The following is a 17077-nucleotide window of genomic DNA, read 5'->3' on the forward strand; positions in this document are numbered from 1 at the left end:
AAAAGTCACAAATTTAGAAGGGGGGAAAGGAATCTATGTGAAGGAATCTACACTTTCCTTTGCAAGGATTATTTAAATCCATCTAATAATAAAACTCCAAGTTTTAAAAAAATCTCAGGTTAGGGCCAAGTCTTTCTTCTTTGAAAGTCCCCCCACCCAAAGCTGAGATGATGTTCATAGCCCTTCTCCAGACAGGTTCCATTTCTGACCTTTCTTTGAGTGTAGGCTTGTTTTTGTGCCCTCTGTCGCACCAGTGACTCTAGTATCCCTCTTGTGGGAGTATCAGTTACACAAGCATCTGAGGGCAGGTTTGGGTCCTGTGTGCGGCTGCAGTACTGAAGGCCACCCCTAGCACCAGGGCATATCCTGCCACTGCCTCACCAGTCCTTAGAAAGCCCTGTTCCTTTGGCAAAACCCACTTTTGTGACCCCTGCCCCACTTTGCAGTGCATCACCTGCCCAGGTGGCATCCAGCTGTCTGGGTGCTGGGCTGCCTAAGGGCCAGAGCCACCCCCCTGCAGAAGGGGCGCGGACAGTAACTGTTTTCCTGCCCCAGAGGGGGGACGTGGAACGGCCGGTTCTGGGTTCGGCCTGAAGGCGGCGCTCTTTGTCCCAGGGCCAGAAGCTCGCCGGTGGCTCGCCAAGTTTTATTTTGCAAGTGGCCTTGGGCCGGGCCGAGCCCGCCCCTTCCCTGCAGCCTAGGCGGCGGATGGCCCCGGCTTCACACCTCTGGGCTCCAGCCGGGCGAGGTTTCCCTCTCGCGTCTCTAACTCCTCTGCCCCCCAGGTTAAAAAAACCAACCCCCCAGGCCCACTGAGCTGGAACCCTGCAGCCGGGTGGGGCCGCCCTGGCCCCCGGCTCCAGTGGCTCAGATTCCCTCCTGGAACTTCCTGATTCTCCAGCCCTGTTCAGACCTGTCTGGAGACAAACCCCCGGGGCGTTGCTGGCGTGTAAACTCCCCGTCCTGCGCCGCCGGCTCCGCTCGCCTCTGGTTACTTTGGGCGGTGGCCACTTTTCTCCCGGCCGGGCTCCTCTGCTCAAGCGAGTCGGGAAGGGAGCACTGCGCCTGACCCACCCCGGGAAAACGGCCTACGGCGCAGCAGGTTCACACGAGCCCCGGGCAGGAAGCGGAGCAGGGCGCAGATTCCGCTCACCCCGCTTGTCGCTCACAGCCTTTGCAGCTGCTGGGCTCCCGGGGCCTCCCGCTGGTGCGAGCGCGGAGGCGCCCGGGAGAAAGCACCGCAGCCCCGGGGTTGGGGGAACGCCCCGCACCGGTGAAGCCCCCAGCGACTGGGGCACGTGGGGGTGGTTTTGCCCCCCTGCCCTGCAATTGACGAGCTCCCACTCCAGCCATTTTACAACCTCCCATAAACACCTCGGTCAATTTCGGGTGCGGGGCAAGCGAGCAAAAGCCGGGACCAGCAGCTGGGCCGGTGGCGACGAGCCAGGGGAGCAGGGGGCCCAGCGCGAGCCGGCTGCAGGGGCTGTGTAAACGCTGATTACGAGGGGCCCCTCCCCAGTCGCCAGTGGGTTGGCTCCTGACCGCGGAGGGGCTGGTGGAAATATGGCAAGGACAACAGTAGCCTTCGCATCCCGCCAGCACGGCGCTGCCAGGGGAGGCCTGTCACCCCGGCTCCTTCGCTCACCCGCAGCCGTGATGCTGCCATCAGTTTTCACACCCGCCTCGTGGGCAGCACAGACTGACCCGGCCACTTACTCCCCGGGGCCCTGGCAGTGCCGGCAAGCCTCAGTCGAGCCAAAGCAGTCACTCCTCTTGCACCTCAAAGCATGTGCCCGTGTTTCAGATCAACACCCACTGAACTTATATGTTGCTAAATCGCTCTATTCCTTACCTATTTTGGCTGCCAGGCGAACTAGTCAGTATTTGTATCTGATGTGCGGTTTCAAAGGAATTTAGAAAGGAGGCCAAGGTTGCTTTACATTAGCTGCACCCCTCTTGAATGCGCCTGAAAAATCACCCGGTGATGCTACGTTAGCAGCATCTATCTTGAATGTCCGAAAAGAAAAGGAGGTACAGACCCTCTTTTACACTGCTCACGCCATTAAGTTTTAAAAGAATAGTGAGTATCTGATCAGCCGCCCTTTCATGGAAATCAGATAATAACAGAGCAGGGACTGTTTAACAGTGGAAGCCATTCTAAATCTGGGCACAAAGGCTCAAATCCTCAAAGAAATCAATAGAAGTTAGGAGCCTAAATACCTTTGAGGATCTGGGCCATACAAACTAACACCCAAAACATTGGGTCTTCCTTGTTAGGATAAAATCCTTTTTTTCTTAAGACTCATAAACCAATTCTTATTCGATCTTGGCAGCTTTTATGAGCAAGTGCCTACATTTTCCTGTTGCAAAAGGTAAATCTAACTACAGACTTATTGGAGCATTTTCCAAGGTAAACCCCCTTGGAACATAAACAGGATTCTCCCATGCCTCTAGCTATCTACAGTGTATATTTCAGGCCAAGTAGAAGCCAGTGTCACAGCTGGAGGAAGAGAGATTTCCTAACTTTTAAAATCAAGTCCCATGAGTGGAAATCTGTCCGTTTCTGCAGGAGGATTTATATTGGATTTGGAAACAGCTATCTAGTATTCTTTTCACAAAACATCCACCTTCAAGTTGTGTCTTAAAGCAGAGCATGTTGGTTTTTTATCCACCAACAGTGAAATTGGTGAGTGTACCTTATGGTGAAAAGCAGATATAAAACAGAATTATTACTATGGGGACATTATATGTTTTATACTTATACTGAAGTTAGGGGCTTTCTCTCCTGATATTCTGCTCCAGTAGTTGGCCCAACAAAAGTAATCAGTTTTTGTGTGAAAATTTTTCAGGGCTGGAATAGGGACTTTTCTGAGACCACCTCTGTGCCACTCCCTAACACAGATCAAGTACATTTGTTGCACTTAAGAAAAAAAGAGTAACAATAGCTAAATTAAACTGCTGGTAGATGATTAACAGCCTATCCTGCTTTCTGCTTTAAGCAACAATTCCTGGTGGAGGGTATTAACTGCAGGGCATAGGGAATGTTTACATACAGTGTAAAAAAAACGGGGATTCTATACTGATTGTCCAACGTTGGCCAAAAACATGTCAAGCTACCCTTGCTCCAGCTAAATTGGCTGTCCATGCAAGGATCCCCACACAGGTCAATTCTGGGGGATCTAATCTGAAAGAGGCCACTCTATGGAATAGGTGTGAAGATCATGAACTGGGGAAAATACAAATAAAATCCAACAAAAGGCAGAAAGGGGGGATGAGGGAGGGGAACAGAATGAAATAAAAGCCCACTTTGGTCAGTGACAGCTACTCTGGTGCCCTAGACAGTGTCTCTATTATGCCACGCCCACCAACTGCCATTTTCACCAAAAATCCTCAAATTTACCCTTAAAATGTGAAAAATTGTGCAAAAATCACCCTGCTCCCTTGCAGAAAGTCCTTTGCAGCTAGCAAGTGAAATATGAGAGCACTGGAGCCAAGTGTGTGTATCTGAGATGAAAATACTGACCAGGTTTCGGGGCATCCGCTTTGTTTGTGGAAAGGTGGATAAAATGTTCAAAATGTCCCAAAAGCAAGGAGTGGGGAAGGCCTCCCCACCAAATCTTATTCCCCAAGACCCTCTGCTACATGGGGATGTGCTGGGTTTCACAAAAAGATAGCCCATTTTGTTAAGCCTTTGAATATTCAAATTGAAAGTATCGCGCAATCATTGATTGTCAAATCATTGGTTTCTAGAGGTTTTAAATACTTGGCATTAGGGGAGAAAAACTCAAACTTATATCTGTAGGTATAAAACATTAATATTGTTGGTCTCCACCTGGAATTTTCACAATGGTCTTGGGTATTCCTATTTTTAAATTTTAAAATTATTGGGTTTTTTTTTGTTCCCTCTCCCCCCAGCATCTAGGAGCCCAGGTGGTTGAGTCTTCTGCTGCAACATCAGCTGTTACAAAAGTTGCTTATTCTTTCAGGTCAGCATGTCTGGTAAGTTCAGTTTAAACCTTTTCTTCAAGAATTTGGGAGATGTTTTCATTAGCCTCCATTTTTGGTCATTTTACCTTCAAAATGGGGACGGGGGGGAGAGAAAGAAAAAGTTAATATTTGTATAACCCCAGGTGCAACCAAATCAGTTTTTTAAGTGGCTAGAAGGGACACTGATCATATGCAGGACACATTATATGTAGAATCATACACACACCCAACGCAAGGTACAGGGGAAAAGCAAAGGTGTTTTGTGCACAGGAATGCAGGGGCTTTAAATAACCACTGTTAAAGTATTTCAGCCTTTTAAAAACATGCTGCTCATCCCTAACCTACTTTGCAAATTGGGCACTTTTAGCCAGTGCTCCGGGGACCGCTGGCACCCGGGGGATGCAGATTTCAGGGTTAACGCGCCCAATCGCGGGTGCAATTTAGACTCTGGGAACGTAACTCGGCGCTCCCAGGTGATTAGTTGTGGATTTTAATATTCAGGGACGATCTGACCCGAGTGGGACTCGGCAGGCCCAGGACTCCCCTGAGCCAGCCCCCGGGGGAGATGCGGCACAGGCAGGGAGAGATCTCCCCTTTAGGGCTGCTGAAAAGGGGAAACGTGCCTCCTACACTCGATCCCCAGTTGGGGAGCCCCCCGAAGTGTCCTGGTACCACGGCCGCCGTAACCAGAAGTGGCGCTGCCGGACAGCAAACGCCCCGCGGCCCATGAGGGTGTCAGGTGGGGCTGCTCCCCCCAGCTCCAGCCCCCACCCCAGCGCAACCCCTAACTCCCCTCCCCACAGACACCTGCGCCGAGCTCAAGCTGCCCTGGAGAGGCCAGCAGCTGAATTATGCGGGGTGGGTGGGGGGACACCTGGGGAAACAGCCTCAGATCGACGGGGGCTAATCCTGGGGAGATGGGGGACAGCCCGGCCCCGGGGGGTCCCAGACTGATGAGGGGTGGGGGGCAGCCCCTGTGTTCACCTCCGGCAGGTGTAGGGCCGGGATCCCAGGCCAGGCTGCGGGGGAATTAGAGAGCCGACAGGGCGTGGGGCAGCCAGGCTGGGGGGCGCACAGGATACGGAACTGCGGAGGGGCCCCTCCCGGCCCAGGGGGTGGTGGGCGCACGGCATGCGGAGTTTTGGCAGGGGGCGCAAGGCGCATGGTGCCCCGGCTAAAAGGACGCGGAACGGGGCAGCCCGGGGGTGCGCAGTGGGGCTCGGGGTGCGGGGCCTGCCCCCGTCCCCGATCAGAGCTACTCACAGAGCCGGGCTTTCCCGGCCAAGGTGGGGGGGGATCCCAGACCCCGAGCGGGGACCCGCCGCCTCCGGAAGGAAGGTGCCCGGCTGAGCCGCAGCGGCCTCCCGCTCCGCGCCGCGCCCGGGAGTGGAGCTGGCTGGGGGCCGCAGGCAGCTGCGCACGGGGCGCTGCGCATCCCAGTCCCGGCGCGCCCCCCTGCAGCTCCCCGCTGGGCTCGAGCTCCCACCCCGGGGCGCCCTGCGCGGCCGTTTGCCGCCCCCCATCTCCCCGGGGCGCCCTGCCCAAGGGGCCCCTTGCGCACCTCACCCCGACCTCCCCGCCTGGGAGGAACTTTGGGGTCCTTGGGCGACCCCCTGAGCCCGGCCGGGGTGCAGCCACGGGACCCGGCTAGCGCCGGAGGATGGAAACCTCCCTCCCTTGTCTCCCACACAGTCAGCTGCCTACCGCTGAGCCAGATTTAACCCTAGCTCAGCGCTCAGCTTGGGGAGGCAGGGGAAGGACCAGCCTGGCCTGAGGCTCGGACTGGCTCTCCCCCCCATGGATGCTGAGGTTTGCCAGGAAGGTGAAATGAAGCAGGTGCAGACCGCAGGCAGTGTGGAGTGAAGGGTCAGTCCCAGGCTGCTGACCTGGGGACCTGTCACATCTCCACTTAGCCCAGGCAGGACCCTGCCTCTCTGTTGGCCTGACCCAGAGCCAACAGAGACATCGGATGAAGTGAGCTGTAGCTCAGGAAAGCTTATGCTCAAATAAATTGGTTAGTCTCTAAGGTGCCACAAGTCCTCCTTTTCTTTTTGCGAATACAGACTAACACGGCTGCTACTCTGAAACCTGCTAAGGAGACTGTTTGCATGCATAAATCTAAGCAGGTTTGCTGGCTCAGGGCCGAAGATGTCAGCCCTTGTAACAGGAGAGGCTTGGAGCAAAGGGTTCCTGTTAAATGTTTCTCTCCTTAAGATTCAAGAAAACATATTTTGCAGTTTTCAAAAATAAAATGGAATGACCAGAATAAATAACCCCCAGAGAGCTGAGTTTGCAGCTCAATAGAACCCCCTCCTCTGGATACCACACTGATTGGCCTGTGGTCTGCAATGAGGGGCAAGGACTGTTAACACCAGGCACCACGTTAAAGTTAATGTCACTGTGTGTGGCAGGCTGTCATTAAACAGGCCCGTGGCGCTAAGAGACACTATCTGCACTAGGATAGGGACAGGCTCCACTGTCAATCTAGCACCCCTGGCAGAGCAGGAGTGAAAGGTGGCAAGTGCCAGCCAGTGGTGGATCAACGTGTACACACTGCCTATGTCACAGCAAAGCAGAGGCTGAAAGTTGCTGTTAGAGGATCAAACAGGCAATAGATAGGTATATTATAAATACCAGTGCATAGGTAGATAATTGCTCCCCACGGGACTGTTCTATTACCCGTCCAAGCAAGGGCCAGGTAATGTTGCAGGGTCTCCAAAGGCAGAATATTAGCTGTGAACCGGATCCTGCAAGCCCTTACTCATAAGTATTCCCATTGCACACAATAGGAGTTGGAGCTGGATCCTGCAATCAGATCTGTGTGGGTGGATCCCTGCGCCCAGGGAGAGCTTCAGTGCCAGGTCTGATAGCAGAACTGGGGCCACATGAATAAGGATTTACAAGATTCAATCCCAGGTTTACAATGTGTTTGTCTGTTTTACCGAGCCTCTGCAGGATCACTTCAGAGAGAAATATACTGAGTGCAAAATGAAGCAATTCTAAAAACTGAACTAAACTGCAATGGGTGTTAAATATTTCTTCCAGCAAGAGCGTCTGGGGTGGTTTCTTGTCAATAGGCAAATTCTTAACTACTCCAAATACAAAGTTCGGACTAAGCTAGTGTGTGGTGATTGTTTTTGCTGACTGATGGAGGCCCACATGCATGTCTGAAACAAACGAGTTGTAGAGAATGACTCCTCTCATTAAAGAAAGAAAGAAAACTGGGTCTCACAGAGAGTGATTCTTGAAAGCGCAATCATTTTATTCATAGTATTGTTTAGTCCTATAAAAGAATAATCACCCACATATTTGCATTGTTTTTATTCCTGTTCTTAACATGGTGGATGAACGCAGTGCCCATGTCTGTTTCCTGCATTGAAAACTTCAGGCTATTGTACAGATTCAAATTAATTTGACATTATAGTCCAGCAGACAAGGCTGGGAGTTAGAGTACCTGGGGGTCTATTTTTGGTTCTGCCACTGACTTACTATGTGATTTTATGCAAGTTGCTTAGGCCCTGATCTTGCAAACACTTACATATGTGCTTAACTTTGATGGAAGTCAGTGGGACTATTCACAATATTAAAAGTTAAGCATGCGTGTAAGTGTTTGCAAGATTGGGGTCTTAATATCTCTTTGCCTTAGTCTTCCCATCAGTAAAGTGGAGATAATTGTACTTGTCTTCCTTTCTAAAGTGTTCTCTGAATTTCAGGTGAAGAGCTAAGTGACATTCATTTCTCCAGCCTTTGTTACTAAGAAAAAAAGAAACTCTTAAGGAAAAAGAAAATGTGGTCACAATTATATTTATTATATATTAAGGGTACATTTGCAAATAGTCTACAAAGTGTTCATAAATGTTACAAGCATATTACAATCATGAAATGGGTATAAGTCATGGTTACAAGGGACCTATGGCATTCTGTAATAACTGATTAACCATTTATTAAAAAGTCTATTAATAATTTATAAACCCTTTACAAACGCTTTGTAAATATACCCTTTATATAAAGTGTGACCAAGAACACACTGAATTTACTTTTTGATATTTGAAATATCACCACACTAAAGTGCCTGCTTTGTTGTTCTCATCCATACAACCTTGTTTTTAAACTCATTTTTCAGGCAAACCCAAGGTGTATCAAGGTGTTCGAGTAAAGATTACCGTGAAAGAGTTATTGCAGCAGAGGAGAGCACGACAAGCAGCAACTGATACCACTGTAAGGACAAAATACTAGCTTCTTCCATGTTGTAATTTAAGAATAAGAAACTATTTCTCTTCCATCGACTTAATGAACTCAGAGCCATAGGAGCAGACGCTGCTGATGCAGGCAAAACGGAGAGCTTGTCTTCAAGAGGAAACTGACCAATTTAGTTATTTCAGAATAACTCCCCCAACTGGATGCTCTATTCTGGAATAAAAATTAGTTTGCTCTGGACTAGTTACTCTGCTCACTTTTATTCCAGAAGAGAGTGCCCCCTTCCCCACAAGGGAGTTATTCTGGAATAGCTCAATTATACAGGAACAGCAGCTCTGGAATAACTCTGCTGGTCAATTTCCCCTGTGTAGACAAGGCTTGACAGACAGGCCTGCTCAGAATCCCTAGGGAGCAGCAGGGGACAATGTCTGTTCTATCTGACTCAACCAAAGCCCCTGTTGCCTGCTTTGAGGACCCTCCCATGTAAAGCTCTGTGTGGTACTGAGACTCCCATCGTGTTCTCCTCTCCAAGAGGTAGCGCTCAGAGCCCAAAAGAATGTCATTCCTCCCCCCACAAAAACCCCCAAAGGCCTTCCATTGTTCAGGGGCTCCTTTAGTCATCAGCCAGGGACTGAAGGCACCAGCTCTGCACAGCGTCCAGCTTCTGCTGGCACCTGGGGAGGGTGCACAACCAAATCCTCCCAGGGCTGAATGTGCTGGCATCATACTGCTCCTAACTCCTGCTGGCCTAGGAAGGAGGGTCTTAGCTTGGATCCCCAAGGGCTAGAAGCCAGCTCCAAAACCAGTTGAAATCAACGCAAGTCTTTCCATTGACTTCAATGGACTTTGGACCAGGTCTCAAAAGCAGTGGTTCCATAGAACTCTCAGGCACTGGTGGCCTAAGAGTGAAAGGCCAAGCTCAGCTCTCTCCAGATGTGCTGGATCCATGCCCAGGAATGAGCTCAGATCCCCCCTGTATTGTTCTGCCACTGCAGCAGCTATTATCCTGTGCAGAGGGAGTATCTCCGTGACACAAATTTTCCCGGGGGGCAAAACTCAAGAGTTTATTTTCTTTCTTGGTATGGAAACTTAAGGACAAAGAGGCTGATCTGTCAGCAAGAATTGGTAGCCTCTCATTAGAATCAGCTACTGTACCAGAGAGCTGGAGGGGAGTGAACTTGTTACCACTCTTTCAAAAAAAAGGCATGAGGGGTGATTTTGGCAATTTGTAGAGCAGTGTGCCTTACTTCATTATCAAGGGAATCAAACTAAACGATAATTAAAACTGAAGTTACAAAGCACGACTCAGGGACACATCAGCCTGGCTTCTGTGAAGGAATATCACACCTCTGTAATCTGTTGTAATTCTGAGCGTGTTAGCAAAACCGTGCCTGCAGGAGAACATCATGTATGTGGTAATCATGTAATCCTTTCACAAAGTGCCTCACAAGAGATTAGTCACCCTGAGGTGAAAGGCAAAGTGCTGTCAGGGGTGAGAAACTAGCCAGGAGACATGAACAGGGAAAAACGGTCAATTTTCAACATGACCAAAAGTTAACATTGAGTGTCCAATGTTCTGTACCAGGACTGATGTTTATTGATGATCTAGACTAGGAGTGAACAGTGTGGTAGCCAAATTGGTAATGACATAAAATTAGTTAGGTTACTGAACACTGGAGGTTACAGTGAAGAATTTCACAGGGACCAAGCCAAGCTTGGTGAATGAGCAGCTGGCTGGCAGCTGATGTTCAGTGTTGCCTGATACAAGGTAGTTTCTGGTGCCCTGTTTTACTGTGCATGCATCTTCTATCTTTATTGTTTCAAGGGGATAATTTTCTCCTTTAACATTTTTCTTTTCAGTTTGTTAAGGCTGGTAACAATGGAAATGTTGACTCTTATCTCTTAACCTGTACTAAAAAAAACCCTGGAAGGTGTTTGAAAATTTGGGATTTTTATAATGGGTAATGCAACTTTGTTCATGTTTAAAAAAAGAAAAAGAAAAAAAAGAAAACCCCAGAGATGTATTTCCTTTTGTCTTGAAAGAAAGTTAGAAAGTGAGTATGAGCAAAGAGCCATTTAAATAGGGCTTGATCCCACTCCCATTTAAATAAATAAAAACACTTTACTGGTGCAGGATCAGGCCCTTAATGCAGGACACTCTGGCTGCAATCCAGTAAAGCACTTAAGCATGTGAATAGGCCCAGTGTGTGCTTGAAGTTATACACATGCTTAAGTGCTTTGTGGAATTAAGGCCTTTAATGCATTTCAAAACCATAAACTATTTGGAGAGAAGGAAAGGGTTAAGGAGACCTATATATTCATGCAGACTTGACACACACAGAACACTCCACTTCTCTTGTAAGTGAGCCCTCTAGCTCAGGCTGCCCTGTGTTTTTGCATAAAGAGGTTGGTAAATCATTACTGCTTCCTGGTTCATGACATTACAGCCTGGATGGTTTTCAGATTTAATCTCCCACCTCCTGCTCTCTGCAGCGGTTGATTGCACAAGAAGCTGAGCAGACTGCAACCTGCAACCACAAATAAAGAGGGTTGGTGAATGGAGCCCTCTAGCACTGAAATGCTGCAGCGTACTTGTCTCTTAAGTGTAAAGTCACCCCTTCCTTCTTCCTCTATAAAATGGCTAAGGACTTACATACTCTATAAATGTTCCAGCTGGATGTTAAGAGGCTGGACTGAACTAGTCTTAATTTGCTATTCACTCAATGTTTACACTATGATTGTTCCATCCACTAAGGAGACCCAAAGCTGGTGGTGCAGGAGATTAGCTTTGTGCTTAACAGAATTTATACTAGTTATTATTTATTTGTATCGTGGCAGCCCCAGGGATCAGTGTCCCATTGTGTTAGGTACTGTACACACGTGTAATGGAAAGCTAGACTTTAAAGCGTTCTGCAGGACAGAACCTGCAAGTTAACTAAAACCCACTCTACTGTTAGTGGGGAGGTAACAGAGGCTACATATTGTGTACGTATAGACCAAACAGAGAATATCAATCTTGCCAATTCTTCCAGAACTGCCCGGATTTAAATAATGTTTTGTTCCCTCCCATAGAGAATAATTACAGTTTAAGTGTTAAATAACTGGGCAAACGTTAGGAAGTTCTTGATAGGGAAATCAGCCACTCTAACTCAGGAACATTTTGAATGGAAGAAATGAAGCTCTGATCAGCATAAGTTAAAACCATCTGATCAGAAGAAGCCACAGTCTGAATAGCTAGAGTGAAGTCCCCTTGAAGTCGATGGCAAACCTCACTTTTGTTTTCAGTGCAGCCAGGATTTCACCCATAATGTTGGATGTGATTTTCTAATAGGCTTGTTGATTTGTAAGTTTCAGTTTACAAATCCTCAGGGAAAACAACATTATCAGTTTTCTTATAAGTGTTGCAGTATTAGAGTAATCACACTTGTAGATTGCAAAGTGAAGTGTGCAGTGGAACAATTCAGTCTGGTGTGCATGTGTGGTGCTACACAGGGTAAGCAGCACTTGATTTTTTAGTTGTGTTTTAAACGTGTTAGCTACCACGATTATAAATTGTTCCTACTCATGTTGAACCCTAGAGGTTTTTTTGTGTCATGTCCACACTAGAATTTATAATCCTGCTAATTAACAAATGTTAAAAACATGACTAAAACAAGTATAGACACATCTATGGTGAATTAACAGTAATGGAACAATGGAATGGACATCAGAGTAGCTACATATTTCACATTAGAACAATTCATTGTAATGCACATCTATTGTTATCTGGGTGGCACTCTGGAACAATACAATGTTACACAGATTGAGAGTGCTACATAACTAACAGAACAACTGAATGTAATACACACAGGTAATAAAAACAACAATCATTAATGTTTGCATAAGTAAGTTTGAAAGGTAATTGTGACTTACCTCAATGTTCAGGAAAAAGATCTCCTTTGATCTCTTAAAACAGAAACACTTGCATTTGCTATTTTCCTTCTGTTCTGTTTTGTCAGGTTTCCCGAGGCAGCAGCAGTGTCCAGTTTCCAGAATCTGTTTCTCCTCCCTGCACAGGTTGGTACAAAGAGCATCCCCCTTCTCCCCTCCCCCCACCTATTCCTCCAGTCCAAGTCTTTTTAGCCCTTGGTGCAAGGCTTGAGGCAAGCACTACCATTTAATTAGGAATCCAACCAATCAGAACCTGAAAAATGCTCACTAAATGCAGATGAGGATGCAGTAAGACAAGCAGGGTACATTTTGCCCTCACTCTAGCAGAAATTTTGTCTTCATATCCATGTAGTTTGCCTTTTCTACAGAGGATGAACGCTCCAATTAGTCGGTAACATTTATTACCAGCAGAATAACACTGCCGTGGTGCCTTCATCAAGATTTCTATCTCTTGGTATTGCCTTCATCTGATTGTCAGATGGGACCAGAATGTTTTAAAGCGTTAGTTGTCTTGCCAATCATTTAGCTTCCAGCAGAGTCAGTTTCTTTCTTTCCCCCTCTCCCTGTAGAGTTCAGAAGGGGTGTCAGTCTTTTCAACAGAGATGCATAAACAGCTCCTTCCTGGTTGACACCAATATCCAGGAGGTGGGAGAAAAAAATATTAGTTTGGACTTTTCAGATCTTTTATTCTCTAGATGTTGGTAGCTAAGAGATCCAGAAAGTTTCCCCGTTCATCTGTAAATGTGTGCATGTATACATTGCGTGGACAAGGAAATGCTTAAATAATAAATATTTGGGGTTTAAATTTGCTTATGTTAATATAGAAATTTGAGACGCACATAACCTTTTTCAGGCTGGTAAATCTTTCTCTCTCTTTTGGGTGCATGTTTTTTTCCCCACGGTCCAGTTAAACACTTTGGACCCAGTCCTGAAAACACTTACGCATGAGAGTAATGTTACACATGCTAGCAATCCCATTGAGATCAACAGGACTACCTGCATAGATAAGTGTTTGCAAGATCAGGGCTTTGTTATTAACTGTTTGAGAACAGCTGAATTTAACATGAAATGTAGTCAAGCCTAGAGGGCCAAATTCTTATTTACACCGCTCTGGTAATTGATACCCAGTACTAGAGTATTGCAGTGCAAAGAGGTCTTGGTGTAAATGAAAATCTGGCCCTAGAGCCTTTTTGACCCCTGCCCTCTTCCATATGACACCAGCTGAACCTAGGTCTGTATCATCTACATACTCGCCAAATTTTTCAGAAGTAATGTAGGGACAGCTCTGGTCTCTCGAGTGTTTTGTCTCTGTCCTTGCTTATGAAGATGAGAAGCTATTTTTTGTTTTAAAGGAGACGTGCATCCCTGGAACACGGAGTTCAGCAGAGGCTAAAGGCAAAACCCAACTGGTAAAAGAGCAGCAGCACAGCACTGCGTTACATGCTCTCAGGGTTGCTTTGGATTTACTTTCAGAGTCAAGCTGCAATTTTCAAAGGAGTCTAAGGGAGTTGGATCCCACAATTTTCAAAAGCACTAAGTGACTTAGAGCCTAAGTCCCCATGGGAAACCAAGAGGACTTAAGCTCCCTAGTCATTCAGGCACTTCTGAAAAATTTCCCCCCAGCCCGCATTGACTTTCAATGGGAACTAGGCACCTAACTCTCATAGAACCCTTTGGAAATCTCAGTCTACACTTGAAGAGCCTTTCCTCCATGTCTAGATTCACTGTGTTCCGTGGGACTGGTTGCCGCACAAGATGCTGCTCAGCACAGACCAGGGTATCCCAGCCTGACCCAAAGGAAACATACAGCTAGCTTAGCCTCCCTTTGTAAGCACAAGTACTGAACACTCTCCTTTTTTCTCTTCCTCTCCTAGCAGCTTATTTTGATGCAGAACCTGTCTCTTCTGCCCCCAACTATTTCCAGCCACGGCAGTTTCCAAATTGCATTTCCTGTGAAGAAAACCCAAGTTATTTGGAGCAACTGGTTGATACCTATCTTCAGACAGAGCCGCCTATGGACCCATCCCTGAGTGCTCTACAGACTTCTACCCACTATAACCCAGACACCTTCCTGTCAACCCCTCTCTGCTTTAACCAGAGCCTGGTAAGTTGGTTGCGTTCTTTACTGAGCTGGACTGGTGGTGTCTGTAGTTATAGCTTGCACCACCTTGAGCGAAATCACCTAAGCACGTCCAGCAAGGAAATCAAGAAGGGAAACGAAATGGGCAAAATAAAAATCCCCACTCCCTGAGGCTCTGGGTTCAGACTGGTTTCATGAGCATGATTCATTTCCAACAACTCCACAGGTGGAGGGGAGAGTCTGGGATTCCATGTAGAATTGGGGCTCTCTCATATCCTGGGAGAGGGCATGAGGAACCTGTTGATCCTGACCTGAGGTTGCAGAATTGAGGCATGTCACTTCCAATACACTATTCTCCCCTACCTGTAATCCATGGAACCTCTTTAGGGAGGGGCCAGGGGACAACCCCAATCCACCCCCCTGGATCCTAAGGGTTAAATTAATGCCACTGACATGTTCATGAATAGCAAGATAGGAACTGCCAGACCAGGTCAGACCATTGTTCCACCTGGTTCAGTATTCTGTTCTGATAGCTCCAGAGGCAGGTGCAAGAACCCCTGAAGTCAGCAGTAATGGAATAACCTGCCCACTACAAAGTTCCTTCCTGACCCTCCTCAGGTAGAGGTTGGCTTATGCTGTGAAACAGGAGGGTTTAAAACTGCATGTAACTAGCAGTTTAGAAAACAGCTACGTTTATAACATGTCATTTAGTCACATGCATTCTACATGCTCATGGCAGGAGGGTTAAAGGACCAACACCAAACAGAGTGCAGTGTCCTCAGATATCCCAGTTATTCATCAGAAAAAATTGTGGCAAAGCCAGTTACCCCAATGATGTCTTGCTGGAATTTGTTATTCTACACAAACTTGTATAGAACAGAACTGGGGCCGAGCAGCCCCTGTTCAGGGCTATCACCTGGCATATGTGGGACTTTTCTCTAGCATGCTCCCTTGTTGAGCACTAAGGCGCCGATCCTGCAGTGACTTGTATCCAGATGGACCCCTCTGTCAGCACAGACATTCACTGAAGTCACCGGGACTCAGGGTGGGTGCAGAGGTCCTCGTGCACAGAGCTCATTGCGGGATCAGGGCGGTGCTTCCAGAAGAACCACACACACATTCTGACATCTTGATGAGTTCACAGTCACTTTGTGAAGCCCACTGATTTCAAAACTCTGGAACTATCAATGGACCAGGGTAACTCCAGAATGGGGTGTGATGTGGTCATGCATTCAGGGCCTTGTAATTAAGAGTGTATTTTTTCTGGTCTGTGTAGTTATTTGAACACCCATTATTAGTGACCTCATTTCCCACCACATTTTCTTTTCTCTCCATTGTTATAGGTTCCTGGATCTCCTGCCTCGTCTGACCTGTCCAGCCCATTAGACTATAGCTACTCCCCACCTCAACTGCCTCCTTTTGCTCCACTGAACATCAGCCCTCTTTGTCCTCTAGACACCACGAACTACGGCTATCCTCTCGAGGAGTGCTCCCATCCGCAGTACAGCTGCTCCCCCTCTGCCTGTTACTGCTCATCCTGTGCCTCAGAGCACTTGGATACATTCAGAGTATCAGAGTATTTCCCTTATCCAAGTGCAGACTGTATGGACTATCCTGGCACCATGACAATGGCAGATGACTTCTTTAGAAGGGATAGAAACTACGACATCTGCTACAGTTAATGGAGATGATGGTTTTATATATATGTACATACGTACAGGTATCCAAATCAGCTAACTGCCTATGAACTATGCAAAACATCACTGTCTAACACAAAGTTCAGTTTACTCTACACTACTTCACCTGGTATGCTCCAGGTGTTAATTTAGTCCTCATGGGTAACAATGTTTTAAGACTCACAGCATTGCTCCAGTTGTCCTTCTGTCTTGTATTTCATAAAAAAACAAACAAACAAAAAAACAAAGTAGCTTTCAGTGAATGCTTCACTAAACAAGTTTTTGTTATTACAAATAAATAATTTTGTACAGATTCCTGGAGCACATTCCTTCTTGTTAAGTTTATAAAAGATTCTTTAGGTTATTCTGAGGAAATCTGATTTTTTTTTCCAGCCACCGGGGGGTAGGAGGGGGTCGCTTCTGCTATAGTCAAAGATCTTGCTCTTGCAAATACATATTTATGTGAGTAAAGTGGGGCCTTTGCACATGAAGTCAATGGGCCTCCTGGGGTTTGAAAAGTTACTCAGTTGTGTAAGTGATTGCTGGATCAGGGCCAATGTTTTCTCTTCCAATCCATTTCTTATATTTCCCATCTGCTGTGAAGGGTGGGACGATTAGCCAATAAACACTTGCTGTCCATTTCATGTTACCTCTGTCACATGTCTGAATATACATGCATCCTTCCAACACTGAAGTACTCTCCTCCCATTCTCACCAACTGTCATTGCAACAATTGTTCACTCCCCTTGGTCAAACTAATCAAAGTCAGAACTTTTCCCAGGTGGTTGTTTTTATCTTAGATACACAACAAGCAAAATGTTAGATTTTCTGCACCATTGAAAAATCATGGAACCTCTAAATATCACAACAGGGCTGGGCTTTCAGAAGGAGACATCCACCAGGAATCCTTACCACACAAAGTTAGTGCTCTTTCACCTATGTGTAGAGGAAAACATTCAACTGGAATTTTCAAAATGAGCTGAAGGGAGTTTTATTGCAGGGTGCATCTATTCTGCAAGTGAAGGTGCAGTTGTGGAATGGGTAGGCATACCAGGGCTAGCTTTAATCTAGCTAGCCCAGGTAACAATAGTAGTGAAGATGTGGTAGTGTGAGCTAGGAACATTTCATCTTAGCTACTATACATTGGAGCAACACCTGGCGTTTGGGATTTGGACTGCACAAGGAGAAATGGGGATAGATTCTCAGC

The 17077-nt window shown here is 46.9% G+C and overlaps 1 protein-coding gene across 1 annotated transcript; it reads left to right on the forward strand.

The window, feature by feature from the left end:
• Nucleotides 1-3939: 3939 nt before the first annotated feature.
• On the forward strand, nt 3940-16102 carry POU2AF3 (POU class 2 homeobox associating factor 3). Its single transcript, XM_048827153.2, has 5 exons — nt 3940-3999; nt 8111-8205; nt 12183-12240; nt 13989-14218; nt 15538-16102. The coding sequence occupies exons 1-5, from the start codon at nt 3993-3995 to the stop codon at nt 15874-15876; spliced, it is 729 nt and encodes a 242-aa protein (XP_048683110.2). The 5' UTR covers nt 3940-3992; the 3' UTR covers nt 15877-16102.
• Nucleotides 16103-17077: the final 975 nt, after the last annotated feature.

Source organism: Caretta caretta, chromosome 22 (genome assembly GCF_965140235.1).
Source record: "Caretta caretta isolate rCarCar2 chromosome 22, rCarCar1.hap1, whole genome shotgun sequence".
Classification (NCBI taxonomy): Eukaryota; Metazoa; Chordata; order Testudines; family Cheloniidae; genus Caretta; species Caretta caretta.

Coding starts and splice junctions, on each gene's coding strand:
- POU2AF3 (XM_048827153.2), top strand. Junction 12,241..13,988: donor TGTTTCTCCTCCCTGCACAG/GTTGGTACAAAG, acceptor TTCCTCTCCTAG/CAGCTTATTTTGATGCAGAA. Junction 14,219..15,537: donor TCTGCTTTAACCAGAGCCTG/GTAAGTTGGTTG, acceptor CCATTGTTATAG/GTTCCTGGATCTCCTGCCTC.